Source organism: Balaenoptera acutorostrata, chromosome 8, assembly GCF_949987535.1.
Source record: "Balaenoptera acutorostrata chromosome 8, mBalAcu1.1, whole genome shotgun sequence".
Lineage (NCBI taxonomy): Eukaryota > Metazoa > Chordata > Mammalia > Artiodactyla > Balaenopteridae > Balaenoptera > Balaenoptera acutorostrata.
In genome coordinates this window covers 36,833,795-36,854,589 of record NC_080071.1, presented here as the reverse complement: position 1 = coordinate 36,854,589, position 20,795 = coordinate 36,833,795, and the positions used below count along the sequence as shown (strand labels likewise).

The 20,795-nt window shown below is 34.3% G+C and overlaps 1 protein-coding gene across 4 annotated transcripts in view; it reads right to left on the bottom strand.

The window, feature by feature from the left end:
- MTX2 (metaxin 2) overlaps nucleotides 1-20,795 on the bottom strand; it is a 58,644-nt gene that overhangs the window by 16,028 nt on the left and 21,821 nt on the right. For all 4 annotated transcript variants that reach the window (XM_007190422.2, XM_007190423.2, XM_057551746.1 and 1 more), the window contains 2 exons: nucleotides 20,108-20,155; nucleotides 18,677-18,723 (listed from right to left, as the gene is read on the bottom strand). In XM_007190422.2, the coding sequence (XP_007190484.1) occupies nucleotides 18,677-18,723; nucleotides 20,108-20,155 (95 nt within the window). Of the gene's footprint in view, nucleotides 1-18,676; nucleotides 18,724-20,107; nucleotides 20,156-20,795 lie in introns of those variants that run through there.

Here is a 20,795-nt window from a genome sequence, read left to right as displayed (position 1 = left end):
TAACTGTACTAATCATTGTTCCAAAAAGCTGTGTTTCACTAAAAGAGATTAAGCAAAATTGTAACATTCTACAATCAAAGCCGTGTTTCCAGTCCTGTGAATTTTTTACTTCTTTACTAAAAAATAACTGGCTTAATTTTAAACAATTTAACAACATTCAACTTACCACAGACCTCAATTGATGGCACAATTCTACTTAGCCAAAGATTAATTTTATAGCATTTACTGCAATTATTCTTCATCCCTGATTCAAAAGAAATTTTCTGAATTAATCTGAATTAATCACAAAGAAGTCTGATGTCACAAACACAGTATTTTCATCCAAACATTAAAAATGCAAACCAAAACATTACCATTACTGTCTTCAAGAATATAAAAATTCCAAATCCAAAACAGACTTTGATTCAGCAGTATTTCTCCTTTCTCTTGTAGCATAGGAGAAAAATCTCTGAGGCTCCAAAATAGTACTTTCACCTTTCACTTGCATTTTCAATCTCTTATCAGCACCTCAAATACTCTAATTAAAACAGGTATGATACACCAACCTAAAACACATTTTATTTTCAATTCTGAATAGCAATCTGCATACTTTTATGTAAATCCAAAGAAAAACGTAGTTCTAATTATAATAAGGAAAGTTAGGAAAATTCAGCCAACTCCTATTCCTCTGTTGGATACATTATTCCAAACTAATTCAAGTGATTGACAACATAAAATAATTTAAATAAAAAATTTAGCACACCCTATGAGAACAATGATTTATAACTGTGCTGTCTAGTATGGTAGCCACTAGTCACCTGTGGCTATTTAACTTAAATTTAAATTGATTAAAGTTGAATAAAATTTTTAATTCAGTTCCCCAGTCACACTAGCCATTTCACAGGCTCAACAGCCACATGTGGCTAGTGGCTACCATATTTATTGGCCAGTACAAATAACAGAACATTTCCATCATCACAGAAAGTTCTACTGGACAGTGTGGGTCTATTGCAATAGCAATGGTAATCAGTGCATAAAAGATACCTTAGCACAACAGGCTGACATCATCTGAAAGAGATCAAGCTAAATATTATAAAAACAACCTGCATAGTATTACAGTGATGACTGTGAGACATTAAACACCATAATATTTTCAATTTTCAGAAAGAACTAATATAGGGTTTACTCATTTACTGAGCAACCCCAATTGACAAAATGAGTCAGGTAAGTTTATTAAAATGTGAAAACTAAGAACTTTAGAATGAATAAATTAAAGCACAGCCAATAAATATATTCTTTGAATATAAATTTACTGAGTACCTAAACATATGACATGGTAGGACTTTTTAAAACACACACACACACATGCACACAGAACATAATACCCAGTACCTAACGTCTAAGACCCTGAAATTTAATAAGCTTCATGTAGTTTCAACATATTGAGTGAATTAATTAAGTTCATAGCGTCAAAAAAATTCATTGAAGGGTATGTCTGTATATTTTTTTATTTCCACAAAAAAATTCAAAGGAAAAAAGTAATACTAGATCATCGAGAACCAGTTAAACATGAAGGATTGAACTTACACATTTATCTCTGCAACCTTTCAAAAAATCCAATGAAATAACAGTGAAGAAACAGAAAATGTGTAAACCCAGAAAAACACAAAGAATGGAAGAGGAGACCAAAGCAGACCAGAGATGTCAACCCATTTTTATAAGGTAAAAAGCAGACTTAGCAGGGCAGAGGAAGCTGAAACCTAAGGGCATGCAGAGGAGAAAATCAATACATTTGCATCACAGAAACTGGGAAGATTCCAAAACTGGAGGCACCAAGTACCATAGAAGGCAGAGGTGAGGTAAAGGACTAAAAATAGGAGAATTGGATGAAAGTCTGTAAAAGCATCAGACAACTAGCCCGCCCCCAATCTGGCAGGAGACAGGGGTTCATTCTCTGGAGAAACCCAACCAGAGAAGCTCCTGACTCAGGACCCACGCACAGCAGAGGGCCCCGGGTAGAGGGTCACACTGGAAGGAAGGTCAAGGGAAAGTATGTACACTGTAGAGAGCCACAGCACCCTCTCCCTCTCAGTTCCCAAACACTGGCAGCCACATTAAGTCCTCCAGAGTACCTCTCCATAGAAAACACCTACCGATACTGATGATTTTAGTGAGGGGTAGGGACAGTGGCCAAAAAATGGCCACTGTGCAATCAGTCTATAGTGAAGTCCGCATGTCAAAAAGTCCCTCAATGCCCCATCAGCTTTTTAGTGCCTCACTCTTAAATATAAATTGTTAGCAGAGATCAATAGATATTTGAGGAAAGCCTCAAACATACAGAGCCAAAACAAACTACAAAAAAAAGTAGCTGAGAGGAAATAGAAAATGCAGACAGCAACTTCAAAGAAAAATTATAATGGTTAATATTCATTGAGCACTTACTATGTGCCAGGTACTTATATAAGACCTTAACTCTATGAGGTAGGTACAAAAAAAAAAATCCCTATTTTAAGATGAGAAAACAGAAGTACAGGGAGGTCAAGGAATCTATTCAAGGCATATAGGAAGAAAGGAAAGGAGGGAGGGAGGGAAGAAAGGAGAAAAAGGGAAAGAAAGGAAAAAAAGAAAGAAAGAAAAAGGGAAAAAAGGAAAATGAAAAGAAGCAAAGCATAAAAAGGACTGAGATGACACTGAATGTCTCAAAATAAGCTCCAAAAGCTAAAGGATGACAAAAGGCTTTCAAAATTCTAACGAAAAATCTTGCCAACCTAAAATTCTACATGTGGCCAAGGAATCAATCAGGTGTAAAGATAGAATTAAAAAAAAACATAACACAAGCAAGGTCTTTTTTAAAACCCTAAAATAAAAATAATAAACCAAGAAAAAAAGAACATGGGATGCAGAAAATTAGGGAATCCAACATAAAAGGAAGGCAAGAAGAATTCCCTGAATGATGATGAATAGCAGTCATAACAACCAGCTGTGACGCCAACCAAGAAAGAAACTGTCCCAATTAAAGTAGAAGGAACAGGGCTTTCAGAGGTAATAGTTCCAAGAAATAAATAAATAAATAAAGGACCTGACATGTTTGACCATTGTGAGGGGGAGTTTTACAGTTCAGTCAAAGAGTTTAGGAGAGAAAACTACCCAAATGAATTAAATAAAGCAATTATTTACTCAATGGAAAAAAAATCATATAGAAAGAATATGTTCATTGTACACTAAGCCACTCAGCTGGGGTCAATATTTACATTCTAATTATAATATAAACACTGAATATTAATTTAACAAAAGTTAAAGAACTATTGGGAAGATGGGGAAGGAGAAGGGGAAGAGAGCTGCAAATGGTAAATTTCGTAGTGGAATTCAATAGATATATTTAAATTAAAAAATGAAACGGCAACACAAGCATCTTACTTCGAAATATAGAGGTAAATACCCAGGCGAAAAAAATACAGCTGAAAGAACAGAAAGTGGTTGTTTCTGGGTATCAGGATTTGGGGTGAGGTAAGGGTGGGACAGTCGACTGTTTTCTGTGTGTGATAAGACTCCCATACATTGATGGTGGGAGTGGTAAACGAGCCAACCACTTTGAACTGTTTGGTAATATTGACTATTAAGCAGATGCCTACTCTGTCAGCCAACAATTCCCCTCCCAGAAATACACCAAAAAGAAACAAGGCATATAGTCACTAACATACAAGAATGCTCCTAGCAACTTCGTCCATATAATCAAATAAAGGAACTCAAATGTCCGTTAACATGAGCAGCAACTCTAAAATTCCTAATTCCAAGCTAAAAAGGATATGTAATATTACCAATTGCTATTATAAAAAAGCGAAAAATATAAAAAGATTACACATTTTTCTTAACTCTAAATTCTTTAGAAATAGCATACTTTGAGAACTTTTAAATCAGAGAAATTCTAGAAACAGTCCCAGAAGGTAACACCTATGATAATCTATGAAGATTCTAAATTCTATTTCTTCAGTAATTACTTCTGAATCATATCTTCTGGGAACTACAGCTCAAATATTTTGTAAAAACTAGTTTTGAGAAATAAAATATATTTCATTTACATATAATTGAAACTAAGGCCAGGAGTCTAAAGAAATAAGAACAATCTGTTACCAATCAATTCGACCCTTACAAATACTTTAAATCCTATGTTCAAAAGTTGTTATTTTAGATAACAGTGCCACTCCTTTTATTAGATCATAAAACTAGCATCTTAAATGTTTGGGGAAAACCTAACACATGTTGCAGATAAAAGAATGTCTTGTGATTGCCAGGGCCGGGTGGGGTTGGGGGTGGCAGCAGCGGGAGGGATGAATGAACCGGGAGTGTGGGGTTAGCAGACACAAACTACTATATACAGGACGCATAAACAACAAGGTCCTACTGTAGAGCACAGGGAACTACATTCGGTATCCTGTGATAGACCATAATGGAAAAGAGTATGAAAAAGAATGTATATATATGTATAACTGAATCACTTTGCTGTATAGTAGAAATTAACACATTGTCAATCAACTATACTTCAATAAAATAAATTTTAAAAAAAAAGAATGTCAGGAATATAGACAGGGATCCTGTAACAGCAATCCTTCAGTAACACGGTGGCAAGGCTTCTGATTCCTCTTCCTTCTCATTTCAGAACCCTCTGTCTTCTAAAACTAGCTTTTACTGCTGTAATTCCCAGTTATGTGCCTGGTACATAACTGGCAGATAATAATTATCAGCTCAATGAATAAATGAACAAACACACAAAAATCTGAACAATACATAAACCACAAAATAAAGAGTAGAGAATCCAAAACTCAGTACACCTAGTTCTAGTCATATATGAATTTTTCTAAATGAAACAACAGAAACTTCTGATAATAAAAACACAGGGGGTAAAAAAACGCTGTTTTTGTCAAAATTCAAAACAAAATTTATACTCAACCACTGGTTGGGGTATAAATCAATGTAATCTTTTTAAAGGGCACTTTGGTAACATCTACCAAAATTCTAAATATACATAGCCTTTGACCCAGTAATTGTATTGCTAGAAATATATCATATGGGCATACTTACATAAGATTATATAAGATATATGTAAGGATAGTCACACCTAAGCCCTATTTATAGTAGCAAAGTAATAATTATAACAATAGCCTAATATCCATCAATAAGAGACTGGTTCAATAAACTGTGGTGAATCTATTAATGGAATATTTGTAGCCTTCAAAAAAGAATGGGGTTGCCCCTCAACCGAACTTCTCACACTAAATTCCAAAGACATTTCTCATCTGGGCTACTGAATGACATAAGACAGTATACACCAAATGCAGAATTCCTTTTTGTGTTATTTTTCTTCTAAAGGCCTGGAGCAAATCACTAAAACCATAGCTTAATAAGGCCTGCAAAAAGCTAATTTATTTGGTCCGTTGCATAGCTTCCTGTGAACTAACTTGGTAGGAGGATATAATTTTGAATATCTAGAAGAATGAATGGAAAGCAATTATTCACTCATTCACTCACTCAATAAATATTATTGAGCACGTGCTATATATCAGAAACTGTTCTTGGCACTGGGAATAGAGTGGTCCCAGACCTCATGGAGTTTACATTCTAATGGAGACAGATGATGAGCAAATAAACCAGAATAGATCCACTGTGATTCCTGCTACTTAGAAATACAAAGCAGTGTCAGGGTATTGCTATTATACGTAGGATGGTCAGATAAGGGTTCACCGGTAACATAACATCTGAGCATAAACCTGAAGAAAGTTAGGGAGCAAGCCATGTAGGTTTCTAGGAGAAGAGCCGTCCAAGTTCAAAGCAGTTCTATGCTTCAACTGGAGTGTTTGAGGAACAGCAACAAGACCTGTGTGACGATGCAGACTAAGGAAGTGAGTGGTAAGAGACGAGCTCAGAGAGACAACCAGGAGATCATGTAGGACATCTAGATAATTGTAAGGATTTTGGCTTTTAATTTGAGTGAGACGAACAATCATTACAGGAGGTTGAGCTGAGGATTGCTGGAATCTGACCGACATTTTAAAGGACTACAAACCACTATACAGAGATTAGATTGTAAAGAGTAGAAGGGTGGAAACACAAGAACTAGTTAGGAAAATTTTGCACTAATCCAGGCAAGAAATGATGGCGGCCCAGGCCAGGATAGGAGAGCTGGAGGTGGTAAGAAGTCAGATTCTGGCTATGTTTTCAAGGTAGGGCCAAAAAGATTTGCTGGTAACTGGATGTGGACATAGCAAAAAAAGAGAGGACTCCAAAGATGACTCAAAGTTTCTCACATAAACAATTAGAAAGATGGAATTGCCATTTACCAAAATAGGAAAAACTGTGGGACGAGCAGGTTTTGGTGGGAGGAGGAGGATTCAGGGGCATTTAGATGGTCTTCTCTAACTATGACTTCTCTGTTAGACTTCTGACAGGCAATGACTAGCAGAAAACTCTGCTCTCTTTTCAAAGGCCTGGAGTTGCAAATGGCACAGTTATATGCTTTGAAACCAGACAAACAGATTCTAATGAAACATCAAGAAGCCCAATCTCAAAGGCCACCCCATCTCTTTTATGAACAAAGGTGACAGAAATACCTACAAATCAGTATCATCTTTGTCAACACTTTCCTGCAAGTATGGTAATATCAAGGTGTTAAGAAATGGGTAGAGCTACAGATATTATGCAGAACAAAAACACAATCAAGGACAGTTTTTAATCTTTGATCTTTTCTGCATCTATAGCCCACCAAACTTAAAAACTGAAAAGTCAATTTAACAGCTGGTTAAACAAGAAGCTTTAAGAAGCTAAGAAACCATCTGATAAAAACAGTATTATCTTCTGAAAATTTACTGAGAAGTAACACATGAAGGAGCCACTGTCAGCCGGAGTCCTTTAAAATCTCAGCAACTATGGCCCAGTTGTCAGAAAATTTAAAATAAGCATGCAAGTCTCACAACTAATGTAAGTAGGTAAGCAGAATAACATTAATGAGCAAATCAAACAAAACATCTCAAATAGTATACATAACTAGTTTCTTCAAGTCTTTATTCCCAAAGAAATATATTAATAATATTCCAGAAAGAATCTAGGGGGAAATCAGTGAAATTAAATTTAAGCCAGGGGCTTCCCTGGTGGCGCAGTGGTTGAGAATCTGCCTGCTAATGCAGGGGACACGGGTTCGAGCCCTGGTCTGGGAAGATCCCACATGCCACGGAGCAGCTGGGCCCGTGAGCCACAATTGCTGAGCCTGCGCGTCTGGAGCCTGTGCCCCGCAACGGGAGGGGCCGCGATGGAGAAAGGCCCGCGCACCGCGATGAAGAGCGGTCCCCGCACCGCGATGAAGAGTGGCCCCCGCTTGCCGCAACTGGAGAAAGCCCTCGCACGAACCGAAGACCCAATACAGACAAAAATTAATTAATTAATTAATTAAAAAGAAAATCCTTAAAAAAAAAAAAAAAAAAAAATTTAAGCCAAAAAGTCATCAATTTCTTTTACAGAAAACAATAATTATGATGGTCCCTGACAGAAGTAAGGAAACAGAATCTACAACCTTAAAAACCTTAAAATATCAAATATCCTTTGTTTTAATTGCATTACGTTAACAACAACCAAAAAGGTAATTAAAAATATTCAGTTCATGAAATGGTGTAAAGGGCTCAACCCTGGTTGAATGGAAACACAGCTAGCCAACAACAGGCCCACCCTGGTCACTGCCTTTGCACACGGAGGATGCTGCCTCATTGAGATGCTGTTCTTACCATCATTTAGAGTAATCTGACTTTCTGTTGCTGACTCATAAGCCATACCACTCTTATGACTGGGCTACTATTAGCACACTCTCACTCCTTATTTGTCACTGGTTAAGTGCCCTAGCAGAACCTAATGGATCCTAACAGAGCAGAGATTTAAGAAGCAAACTGTTTAAGTGGGAGACTATAGTGTCTTCTGAAAAATGGGAATCCCCTGCATCAGTCTTAAAAGTCAATATAGAACAAAAAAGGTTAATAGAGCAGTGAGACAGCTCTGGGTGGAATCTCGGTGATGACTGTGTTAATCTGAGAAAGTTCCTTTACCTTGTAAGCGCTCCCATTTCTAAAATGAAGACACCTTATTAGGCAGATTAACTGAAGTGTTGTATGTAAAACATTTTACATACTGTCTGGCACATAGTATTTCAATAAATATAAGGTATTATTATTAAAATTTGTAGTAATAATATTAGTAATAATAAATACTCATAGATCTATCTGCAAAAGAAGAAAGACTATTTAACCTTGGTGATTGCAAAAGAAAAGTTCACGTATTTTATTACCTATTAACACCTCTTTAAGAGAAAAGGGCAAATAATAATTATATACTGTAACTTAGTTATATTTATTTATAATCAAAATAGAAAAATTGTGACTAAGACAGAAATCTCTAAGTAGATATTAAAAGAATAAGGGAACATAACCAAAAGCTTATACAATATAAAATCTTCTCAACAAGGCAAAAACAACTGAAGACATTTTGATATTGACATAAACTTTTACTTTACAAATAATTTTTCAAAGTCATACACACTGATGAAACTGACAAAAGGCCTCCCCCTCCAGAACATAAGTTCCATTAGTACATGATGACCACGCCTATCTTGTTCACTACTTTATCCTCAGCACACCACAGGTTCTCAATAAACGTTTGCTTAATGAATAAGACACAGATATTCATAATAATAAATACAAACATACCTAAGTTCATAGAAAAAGAGTAAGCTACAACAAAGATTAGCATTTTGTTATTTTATGTTACCAAAGCTCACTGCATTAAGAAGATCAACGTAACTCCTGTTAAATTCAGAGGTTGTTTAGAAAAACAACAGGAATTCAACTTCTTAAAAAATTAGCTATGCAGAAATCATCAGAAACCACAACTCAATATGCATAAAAAGCTCTAAATAGAGCAAATTTGTTACCAAAAACATGAAATGCTATTGGGAGCACATACGAAACATCACATCAGAGAATAGGACCTTCCTAATTAACACAACTATCACCTGAATACCACTCTTGGAATATATGACTCAAGTTTAGATATATCAATATCTGACAGCTGTAGAAAAAAATCAAGTGCAGAAAGAAAGCAACAAAAAAGCTAACCAGAATAGGAAAAGATATGTTTTCCCTGTTAGAATTAAATATAAATAAAAGTAAATCGTAGGGTCAAAATTAAGTAAAAGAGTTATGAAATAGTCAAAGACACAGAAAGAATAATTCTTGTAACCCAAGAACCTAATACAGTACCAGTCACAGAGTTGGCACTCAATGAACAATTTGGGAGTAATGACAGGAAACTACTTTTTTTCTGAGTTCTTATAATGAATGTTGTAAAGTTTTGTGATTTACAGATTAAATATTCCCAACTGAGAAAAATAACAATAACAACAAAAAAACCCACTAAATTTAAAATTCTTAGGATAAGTTAAATAGTAGATGGCAATATAAAATGTATTCATTTCATTTTAATAACATAATGGTAACTCGATATTGAATCATTTACCAATGAGCAACACCAATTAACTTCTTTTCTTTATTCCAAAAATAAAATGAACATTTGTCTTATAAGTTAAATACATAACAATACTCTTTAATTGCACTTAAGCAATAAAATCAACATTGCTTGCCAATAAAAATATTAAAAGAACTCAAAATTTTAAAGAATTGTCCTCAGTAACCTTTTAAAAGATTGGGTGCTTTAAATTGATTAACACTGTGGAATTTAAGGGATTATAAACATAGTTTCTAAATGTATGTAAATTTAACATTAACAAAATTATCCGAATTCTAAGTAGAAAAAAATCCATTTTCAGTCCAACCATTACCAGTTATCCTTAGACAGCAGGCCTCAGGTTTTCTTCTTTAGGACAAAGCTTCTATTCATTTCATAATTAAATTTGAAATATTTTAGGTAAGAACTCACTAAGGACTATTCTAAAGCACGCAATGCCATTTTTCAGGGCACAAAATTAAAATGGTTCTGAATTTTAATTCATATCTTGTTTTACCCAAACACAAAGGAAAATCTGTGACAACAACTGAAGGATTATTTTCCACCTTACTGAAGAGACATGTTTTAAAATTAAAAACCACAAACAAACCTATCTACAAAATAATTCATTTTTTATATCAAACAGCTGCAGACCCTGTAATTGAAATAATGTATCTAAGGTTACAAATGAAAAGTGTTAGGTATCATTCTTGAAGTGACAGATTAAGTTCCTAATCCAGTTAAAGTAATAGCCATATTTGTAGTTTAACATAAATTAAGACCTTAATTATATTTGTGACTATTTTAAACAAAATAACAAATTCCTTTGTACCTGGTAATGTAATTTATATCAAAGCCAGGTTCATTTTCCAAACCAATCTATTTCACACTGCAGAAATACTCTGGTATAATGGTATAATGTAATTCTTGTTGTAGAATGTTGAAAGAGTAGATTCACTAAAAGCACAGAAGAGGTTTGAAGATAAATGAAGATGCTATTCATTCAAGGGTAATTTCATCTTAGAACTATATGAAAGATGTTTCGCTCACACGGGGTAGTGTATGGTCTCAAATTTAAGTGCATTTTCAGCTCAAATATAATGCTGCTAGATCGATTATGTTGATACTGTATATCTAATCATGAAGAATTCTAGCATTTTTTCTGTTTAAAAAATAGACTTGTCATTTTTTTCATCTTACTGCTATGTCTCTATTGTTCTGTTTAACAGCAACAAATTTTAAAATCCTGCTTGCTGTTTACTTTTTAAACAGAAAAGTATACGGTTGATACTCTAACTTGCAATCTCTCAGAACTACAGAAATGTACATTTCTGCTAAGTTAAATAGATATTTATATTAGCAAACCATTACCCTGTATAACCATTTTACATTATTTCACTAATTACTAAAAATGACAACTCTAACAGCCACCTAATTCTATTTTGAATATACTTCATTTTCACAAATCTGTAAGATTAATTTAAATGTTTTATATACACCATACCATTTATGTGTTGAGGGATTAATATTAATACTGAGAATTTTTTTTTTAAATTTTTATTTATTTATTTATTTATGGCTGCATTGGGTCTTCGTTTCTGTGCCAGGGCTTTCTCTTGTTGCGGCAAGTGGGGGGCCACTCTTCATCGCGGTGCGCGGGCCTCTCACTATCGTGGCCTCTCTTGTTGCGGAGCACAGGCTCCAGACGCGCAGGCTCAGTAATTGTGGCTCACAGGCTTAGTTGCTCCGTGGCATGTGGGATCTTCCCAGACCAGGGCTCGAACCCGTGTCCCCTGCATTGGCAGGCAGATTCTCAACCACTGCACCACCAGGGAAGCCCTGAGAATTTTTTTAATCTACTAAATTCTATTTGCACTTTAAGTTCACAGTCATCTTTCCTAAAGGTCACATTTTATACATTTAAATCATTCCAGGTGTTATATGCATATATCACCAAAACGCTTTATAATACTTCTGATATAAAAAAGGTAATGTAACACATTCAATCTGAAGAATTTAAATTCAGTGATATCAAGGAAACATCTGCGGCCTCTATTTTGCTCATTTTAGAACACTGAAAAGGATCCACTAAATTCTCCCTATCCCTTAGCTTTCCTTCTCCTAATCCTGAAAGTGAACACAGAAGCCTCATTTTGCAGAAAATAATCAAAGTGGAAGGGATAAACATACTTTAAAAAACTAAAATTTTACACTTTATAAAACTTTAAGAAAGTTATATCAATTTTAAAATGTTTTACATAAAATATTATTCTATTAATTCTCTATTAAAATAAACGCATCGGTGCATTCCCACCTATTGTATTTATATCAGGTTTAAACTGACACTTAGAAACTACATACAACCATAAACAAGCTGTTTAAAGTAGAAAATGTATTAAACCAAACTGAAAATTCAAAATCATTTCCTCTAAAATTCTATAGGTAAGTTGTCCACTGTGACCATCTGAATGACACAACAAGTTTACAACAGCTGTAATTTCATAATCACAGTTCTTTCTCCAATGCAACAATTGACCTGCAGTCCCGAAGGAGAGATACTCCTCTTTCCTGCTCTTCCTCAATCACTACATTATGATGTTACCATTTAACTTCATATTAATATGTCCACCTAAAAAGCATCAATTGTGAAAAGGAAAAAGCAAGGGTCAGCTAACTGCTTATCAGCAGATCGGACATGTTAGTGTTCATGGCCCAGTATTAATGGGGCCTATAAAAATGCTGACATTTTTAATGATTAAAGTTGGGGGAGCATATAGAGAGGCAGGCTCTCAATGGAACAGCTTAAACTATATTTTCCTACTGTTAAAATAGGACTTCGCTCTCCCAGTTTATTTCCTTTTGTACCAATAGTAAATAATTCTTTGGGGTTATATGACTAGATATAATTTTTAAAAAGCAAAACAAAAGTGTTTTTTTTTATAACAGCCTATGTTAATAAAAACCACAAAACCTGAAGGAAAAAAAACAACATATTCAACAGAAAGAATACAGTTTTTTTTCTGTTGTGTTCCCTTTCATTTTTAGAGATTAAGTATTTATTCACAAAGGATAGGAAAAAATAAGAATATTATTTCCCTTAACCTGAGCTTAAATGTTATTCTTACTTGAAGTAAAAAGTGAAGAAGTAAAAAGGAAGATTACTTTTTCATTCACCATTCTAATAATCATCAGTTTGAGACACTCTCTAAAAAATAAATTCAATAACTAAACTTTTACAATATTTAGATTAAGCCATACAAAAAAGGAAAACAGGTTTCTTTTTAAATTGGCTTCATATATAATAAACAAAAATCCTTTCTAAAACTTACTAGAAGTAACATTTTATTATATAAAGACATTCACAAAATACGTATATAAATCTTTGAAGCAAAAATAGGCACTAATTCAGCATTCAACATCATCTTGTAGTTCTTCTGCTTTCACTTTTTTCAAAAGAATTTCCCATTTATTACCTAACTTGAACTTCCTAATAACCCATAACATAGGTAATGCTACCTTTATCACATCTCAGAGATCCAAAAGCTGCAACATATCTATCTCTCACATCTTAATGTAATCCGTAAATGGTAAGATATAATTTGCTAGGAAATGTCAGAAATGATTTTTGAATTAAGTGTCTACTTATTTTTGGATAAAACTCCAAAGGTCTGTATCACTGGACTGGACTGGTATGCAGCAAAGTGTTACAAGGGTGGACTCCTATACCCAGACTCCCTGGATTTGCATTCCAGCTCTGTCAAGTACTAATTATATAAGTTTGGGCCAATTGCTTAACCTCTCTGCCTCAACTTCCTAATCTGCAAAATGGAAATAATAATGCTACCTACCTCATATGGTGCCTGTGTGTAAGCATTATCTATGATACCTAAAGTACATAGAACAAGACCTGGCTCATGGAGTAAGTGCTGTGTAAATTTTAGCTACAGTTATTATTGTTGTTCTTATTAATATTATCTGCAGAATGGGGATTATAAAAGCACTGACCTCATACAGTTACTATAAGGATTAAATGAGTTCATAAGAATGAAGTTCTCAGCACAGTGATGAGCACATAGCAGGCACTCCACCAGTGCTGTTGGTGTCTGTTTACCTCCGCAATTTGTGGGCTCTATGACCTTGGCCAGAGCTTTCCTGAGCTTCAGTTTCCACATCTTTAAAATGAGCTTAATAATAGTGCCCTACACTAGGGTTATGGTAAAGATTGAATGAGATACCGCACATGAAAGCTCTCAACAGAGTGCCTTAGACAATAAAAGCATTCAATAAATACTCAATTTTAAAACAAACCTTATTTAGTATTATTAAAATAATGGTTTGTTTGAATTCAAGCACTCTATATTAACAACTTTTAGTTACGGAATGGAACAATGATTATAAAAATTATTAATGTTCATGCAGATTTAAATATGTCCAAAAATAATTCTTACACCTAACATTTATTTTAATTACTTTAGGCATTACAAAGTCTGCAAGCTTCCATTCCTGCTGCTGACACTGATTATGTATATTTCTGTCAAAGAATCAGGGAAGAAGGAAATAACCAATATTCATTGCATGTTTACAATATGCCAGGTGCTTTTCTAAATGCTTTAATTTTTATATATATTTTACATATTTTTTAGCACATTCAGTCTTCATGACACCCAGTAGGATAGCTCCTATTATATCTCCATTTTACAGATGAGGAAACTTGAAACAAAGAGTAATGTTTAAGGTATGTGGAACAGAGACCAACCACCCATTTCATTTGTGGAATCTGCTATAAAAGACAACATATACTGAATCAGTAAAGACATAAACTTCTTGAAGAAAAATCAAATGAAACATTTTCCACAGAAAACTTTGAAGTTCATATGCATTTGCTCATACAGTATTTCTGGACACGTGCTGCCCAATACAAGAGCCACCAGCTACATATAGAGTACTTGAAATGTGGTTGGCAGAAATTGAGATGTGCTGTAAGCGTGAAATACACAACAGATTTTGAACTTAATATAAAAAAACCGAAAAACATCACGTTAATAAATTTTGTACTGATTACATGTTAAAATGATAATATTTGATAATATTAAATAAAATATATTATTAAAATTAATTTCACCTGTTTCTTGTTCCTTCTTTTAGTGGCGCTACTACAAAATTTTAAATTACATATGTGGGCAACATTATTTACATTATATATCTACTGGACAGCTGATTTAGGTTTAGGGGATGAGAGGATAGCAACAGAGAATTGTTATCAAAATTCTTTTACCAACCATTACAAGCTTCAAAGTGGAAGTAATATTATGAAATGGAAGATTTCTCTCCCCCATGTTTGTGTATGTAATACTGTGTATGTGCACCTTGCCATATATATGTGTGTGTATATATATATATTTATACACACACACACTGCTCATGAGAACCAGAGGAACACGCTACTCTAATACTTCAAAATATTCAACATATAAGATTATTTTATGACTAGGCAAACACTTCAGGTAATACCAATACTTTGTGGGTGAAAGAAGGAACGCAAATCTAAGAGGAAATAACAGCCATGGGGAAAAAAAAAATTTATTTTATTTTAAACTGAAATCATAAAAGTTCCTTTAACCAAAAAAAATAAAAAATCTAACCACTTAGTTCCAGGAATATAATAAATGCCAATTCTATGTGGTAAGTAAAATTTAAATTTCCTGATGGCTTAACTGGCAGACTACTAAAATATCTGATGCTTGATATCTGATATCTTCTAGAAAATATCCAGTTTATGGATACCCATCACATTGTTTTGGTCAATTTTATACATTTAACTGATTCTTCTAAACGGATACTGGTCCACTATATAGAAGAAAATTACTCCATAAAGTTTACATCAGATATCTGGAAAAGTCACATTTATAGTCATGGCTACTATCAGCTGTCAAGTCAAAGAATATTGAAGAAAACCAAGAAATTTTAATATATGCTGGTTAATTTATCATCTAAGTGACATACGTAGGATAACAAAAAAAATTAAAACGGTTATGCAAAATTCTGCATTTTAAAAGGTTCTTATTTTCTGGTTTTAATTGCAACTGTGATTTGAGATGCCACGGTGAGAAAGCAAATTAATAAGAACCATAAAAACAGAATTACTAGATAAGGTACACACTAAGATTTCTTTTTTCTTTCCTTCCCCAGATTATTTTAAATGTTAATTTTTTTTAACAGTAATATAATGATATCTTGGTTTGTGCTGAAAACTAGTTAAACCGTCTATTCTAGGGTTTCTCAACATTGACACCATTTACATTTGGGGCTGGATAATTCTTTCTGTGGAGGGACTGTCTCATGCACTGTTTCACAGCATTCCTGGTGTCTACCCAGTAGATGCCAAAAGCAGCCTCCCTAGCAGTTGTGACAATCAAAAATGTCTAAACACTGTCAAATGTCCTCTGTGGGGTAGTAATCCTCCCTCAGTTAAGAACTACTGGTCTATTCCTACCCAAAATACAAATGGGACCTAATGAAACTTAAAAGCTTTTGCACAGCAAAGGAAACCATAAACAAGATGAAAAGACAACCCTCAGAATGGGAGAAAATATGTGCAAACGAAACAACTGACAAAGGATTAATCTCCAAAATATGCAAGCAGCTCATGCAGCTCAATACCAAAAAAACAAACAACCCAATCCAAAAATGGGCAGAAGACCTAAATAGACATTTCTCCAAAGAAGGCATACAGATTGCCAACAAATACATGAAAAGATGCTCAGCACTGCTAATCATTAGAGAAACGCAAATCAAAACTACAATGAGGTATCACCTCACACCAGTCAGAATGGCCATCACCAAAAAATCTACAAACCATAAATGCTGGAGAGGGTGTGGAGAAAAGGGAACCCTCTTGCACTGTTGGTGGGAATGTAAATTGATACAGCCACTATGGAGAACAGTATGGAGGTTCCTTAACTAAAAACAGAACTACCATATGACCCAGTAATCCCACCACTGGGCATATACCCTGAGAAAATCATAATCAAAAAGAGTCATGTACCACAATGTTCATTGCAGCTCTATTTACAATAGCCAGGACATGGAAGTAACCTAAGTGTCCACTGACAGATGAAAGGATAAAGAAGATGTGGCACATATATACAATGGAATATTACTCAGCCATAAAAAGAAACGAAATTGAGTTATTTGTAGTGAGGTGGATGGACCTAGAGTCTGTCATACAGGGTGAAGTAAGTCAGAAAGAGAAAAACAAATACCGTATGCTAACACATATATATGGAATCTAAAAAAAAAAAAAAAAAAAGAAAAAAGCATGGTTCTGATGAACCTAGGGGCAGGACAGGAAGAAAGATGCAGACGTAGAGAATGGACTTGAGGACACAGGGACGGGGAAGGGTAAGCTGGGACGAAGTGAGAGAGTAATATTGACATATATACAGTACCAAATGTAAAATGGATGGCCAGTGGGAAGCAGCTGCATAGCACAGGGAGGTCAGCTCGGTGCTTTGTGACCACCTACAGGGGTGGGATAGGGAGGGTGGGAGAGAGGGAGACGCAAGAGGGAAGAGATAGGGGGATATATGTATATGTATAGCTGATTCACTTTGTTATACAGCAGAAACTAACACACGATTGTAAAGCAATTATACTCCAATAAAGATGTTAAAAAATATATATATATTCACTGTGCCCTGAAGCTATCTTTTCAAAAGTATAAAGACTGAAGACACTATTTCACACACAGCAAGTAATTTACTTGTGCTATCAGTTATCAAGCAAGATTGCTTCTACCACACTTATAAACGCTTCATTCAACAAATATTTACTGAGTACATTTTATAAGCTAGGCACTGTGTCATTAGTATTTGAAAACTAAACTTAAATTTCAACTTCCTTATCCCCCCTGCCAAAAAGGCAGTATAAAGTCCATATTTATTAAATATAACCAACTAAGAAGTTCTGCCTCTCAAAGATTACCGTAAGAAAGAAAATACACTAGTTATAGTACTAGTGCCTAAAGATAAAATAAAGGTAAGTAAATAAAATAAACAAAATTTACATTCTTGGTAAAAATATATAAATCTTCTAAAAGAAAGAAACTTAAAAAAGCTCATACTCATACAAATAAATTATTGTCCAAACACATTTCTTTCTATCTTTTCCTTCTTTCCCTGCCTTAAACAAAATTAAAATGTACTGAATGACATACTATGTATCAGACATAGTTATTAAGCCCAGATGATATCAAGTTGAATTTAAAAAAAACAAGATGACCAAGTGCCTAGCATCATGCTTAGAACGCAGCAAAAGCAGTCCCTCTTCTTCCTTTTCTTTCTGTCCTCAAGAAGCTCACAGTCTCATCTCCAACAAATGTCACGTCTTAGATTTCTCTTTTAAGTTATCTTTTAGGTGCTACACAATAAAATCCTCTTTGTGATTCAAACTATGTAAGCTAACCAAACAGCAACTAAATATGTAAACTGTTTCAATAATTATAATTCCATAATCTACATAAACATTTCTCTTTTTTTTAAGGTAAACAATTCCCAAGTATCCTATTCTTCCTATAGCGCAGTTTAAAGTTTACAGGACCACTAATCTTTTGGATTACACAACTGTGATATACAACTTGAAGAGTTACTATTATATTCAGTAAGTGGTCTGGTCTGGGGATAATAGACACTAATGTAATCGATAAATATATAAGGAATGGCTGGAGAAGAATATGTTTGCTTCATGATTACCAAATGGGTTAAGGCCAGAATGAGAAGAATGAGAGAATGATGCTTAAAAATATGTAGTGAATAAATCTTTACAAATAAGTTAGAAAATAGTTTTGTGCCTATAAATGAACATATCACCCCAAATAATCAATACCATCATATCTAGCCAAAAGCAAAACAGCAAATAAAGAAAATGCACCTACAACATAAGTGATGTTTATAAAAAGAATGAATAATGAAGATTTTTATGTTCATTTTACATACTAACAACAATTACCTGAATAATATTACATAATAAAATTATACTTCACAAAGAGATGTTATATTGATAATGATAAATCACAAAAGATTCTAAACATACAGTATCAGACTGGAGAAGAAAAAAAATTTGCAACTCAAAATTTAAAAAATTACATTATTTACATACTTACCTGCACAGCAAGAGAAGCTGCATTGTCAGAAAGCAAAATTTGCTCCCCTGTGGAAATACAAAGAAAGGTCTGAGTCAAAAGCATAACTGCTAAACAAGTAAAATACATTTATAAATGTTTTTATTTTTAAAAACTATTCCTATTTATAAAAAGAAAATGTAATCATGAAGTTCTATATCAATGCTGTTGTGTCTATATGTCTATATCAATGTGTGATTACAATTTTGATTAAATTATCATAGTATGTAAATAACAATGAAACAAAACTATTTACTCTGAAACTATTTGATCACTTATTGTATTTTATCAACAATTTCCTCTAAAACTAATTGATCACTTACTGTATTTTATCAACAATATGTAATGAAAATCGCTCACTTAAAAACAAATTCGTGGGCTTCCCTGGTGGCGCAGTGGTTGAGAATCTGCCTGCCAATGCAGGGGACACGGGTTTGAGCCCTGGTCTGGGAAGATCCCACATGCCGCAGAGCGACTAGGCCCGTGAGCCACAATTGCTGAGCCTGCGCGTCTGGAGCCTGTGCTCCGCAATAAGAGAGGCCGCGATAGTCAGAGGCCCGCGCACCGCCATGAAGAGTGGCCCCCGCTTGCCGCAACTAGAGAAAGCCCTCGTACAGAAACGAAGACCCAACACTGCCATAAATAAATAAATAAAATTAAAAAAAAAAAATAATTTAAACAAAAAACAAAAAACAAAAAAACAAATTCGTTTTCCAAGTTTTCAAGAAACATTCCTCTTCTTTTCATTAAAATTAAGTAAAATAGTATCTCTACTCAAACCTCTCTAGTTAAAAGTAAAAGCATTCAAAATCATATAAAATCAGCTTACAGTTAATGTTACACAGTGTGTCTAGGTCTGTCACACAAAAGAAAGATGACAAGTTTGCTGCAATAAAAATTCCATGCTTAGAAGACTAGGGCTGCTGCCTATTAGTCTTCATTACTTTGCAGTCTTCTGACAACTGTAGCAGGCTGCTGAGCCCCAAATGGGGTCCATAATGTGACCTGATGATATATGAAGAGCTGCTAAAGGGAGCCTGAACCATCCTAGCCTATACATTTTAACAGTTCCTTTTTACTGAGAGCCCACTTTACCACAGGACTTCAAAAATCTGCTGTGTCAGCTATTGGCACAGTAAATCTGCCAACTGCTCCTGCAACCACATCATTTTACACTGCCTACAGCAGCCAATATAATGAGTCAATAATAAACTAAGGACCTTATAGGCCATGAATAGTTGGTTTACACTGGCAGATATAAATTTAGGTAAAATCTCCTAGACAAATTATACAAGGGAATCCCTTCTTCATGTTTTATGTTCTCTTTGCAAAGGATTATATTATTGAAGGGTGTTTTTGGTAATAAAATATATTTTGATACAAAGCCATTTTTAACTGAGAACAAGTACCTACCTTTCAATTGCTGATATAATGTAGCATTTTCAGGCCAAGGTTCTGCAGCTGTGGAAACACAGCAGTGATAATTAGGCACATAGGGCAAAAACATATCAATAACCAATCAAATTAATAATCGCATACATTTGCCTAGAGCATTTAAAGTCAATTGCCAAGGATACCTTAAATATGGCAACTAGTCACACTACTTTAGATTCTATGGGAACCTATATAAGCAGGTTAGATAATTTCTTTTAAGTGAATGTTTGGTGGTAGTTTCATTTTTTATGGGGAGGAGGTGGAAGACATCTTGCCCAATCAAAAGGGAAAATTTTTAAAATAAAACAGCCTAAATGCTACTATTCCTTTAGCCTCCTTCAAACACAGACATATCCAAAATGTTACTCATGCATATAAAAAGATAATGAATTTCAGTTCACTATCAAAAAGAAAAATAGTGAAGCAATATTTATAATATTTTACTGTAAACTTTTAAGGAAGTAAATATTCAAAAGACAACACTGGGGGGTTTCGGGGAGGGGGAATTAAAAGAAAAAAAAAAAAAGACAACACTGTATGAAAGAATCAAATACATCTGTATCAGGCTGTGCATCTTTCCTCATAAGCTGGTAGTATTTAAACAGACAGAGGAATCCTGTTGTTGTCTACATTTCATTGCCTTGACCTCACCAATACCATCTCACAA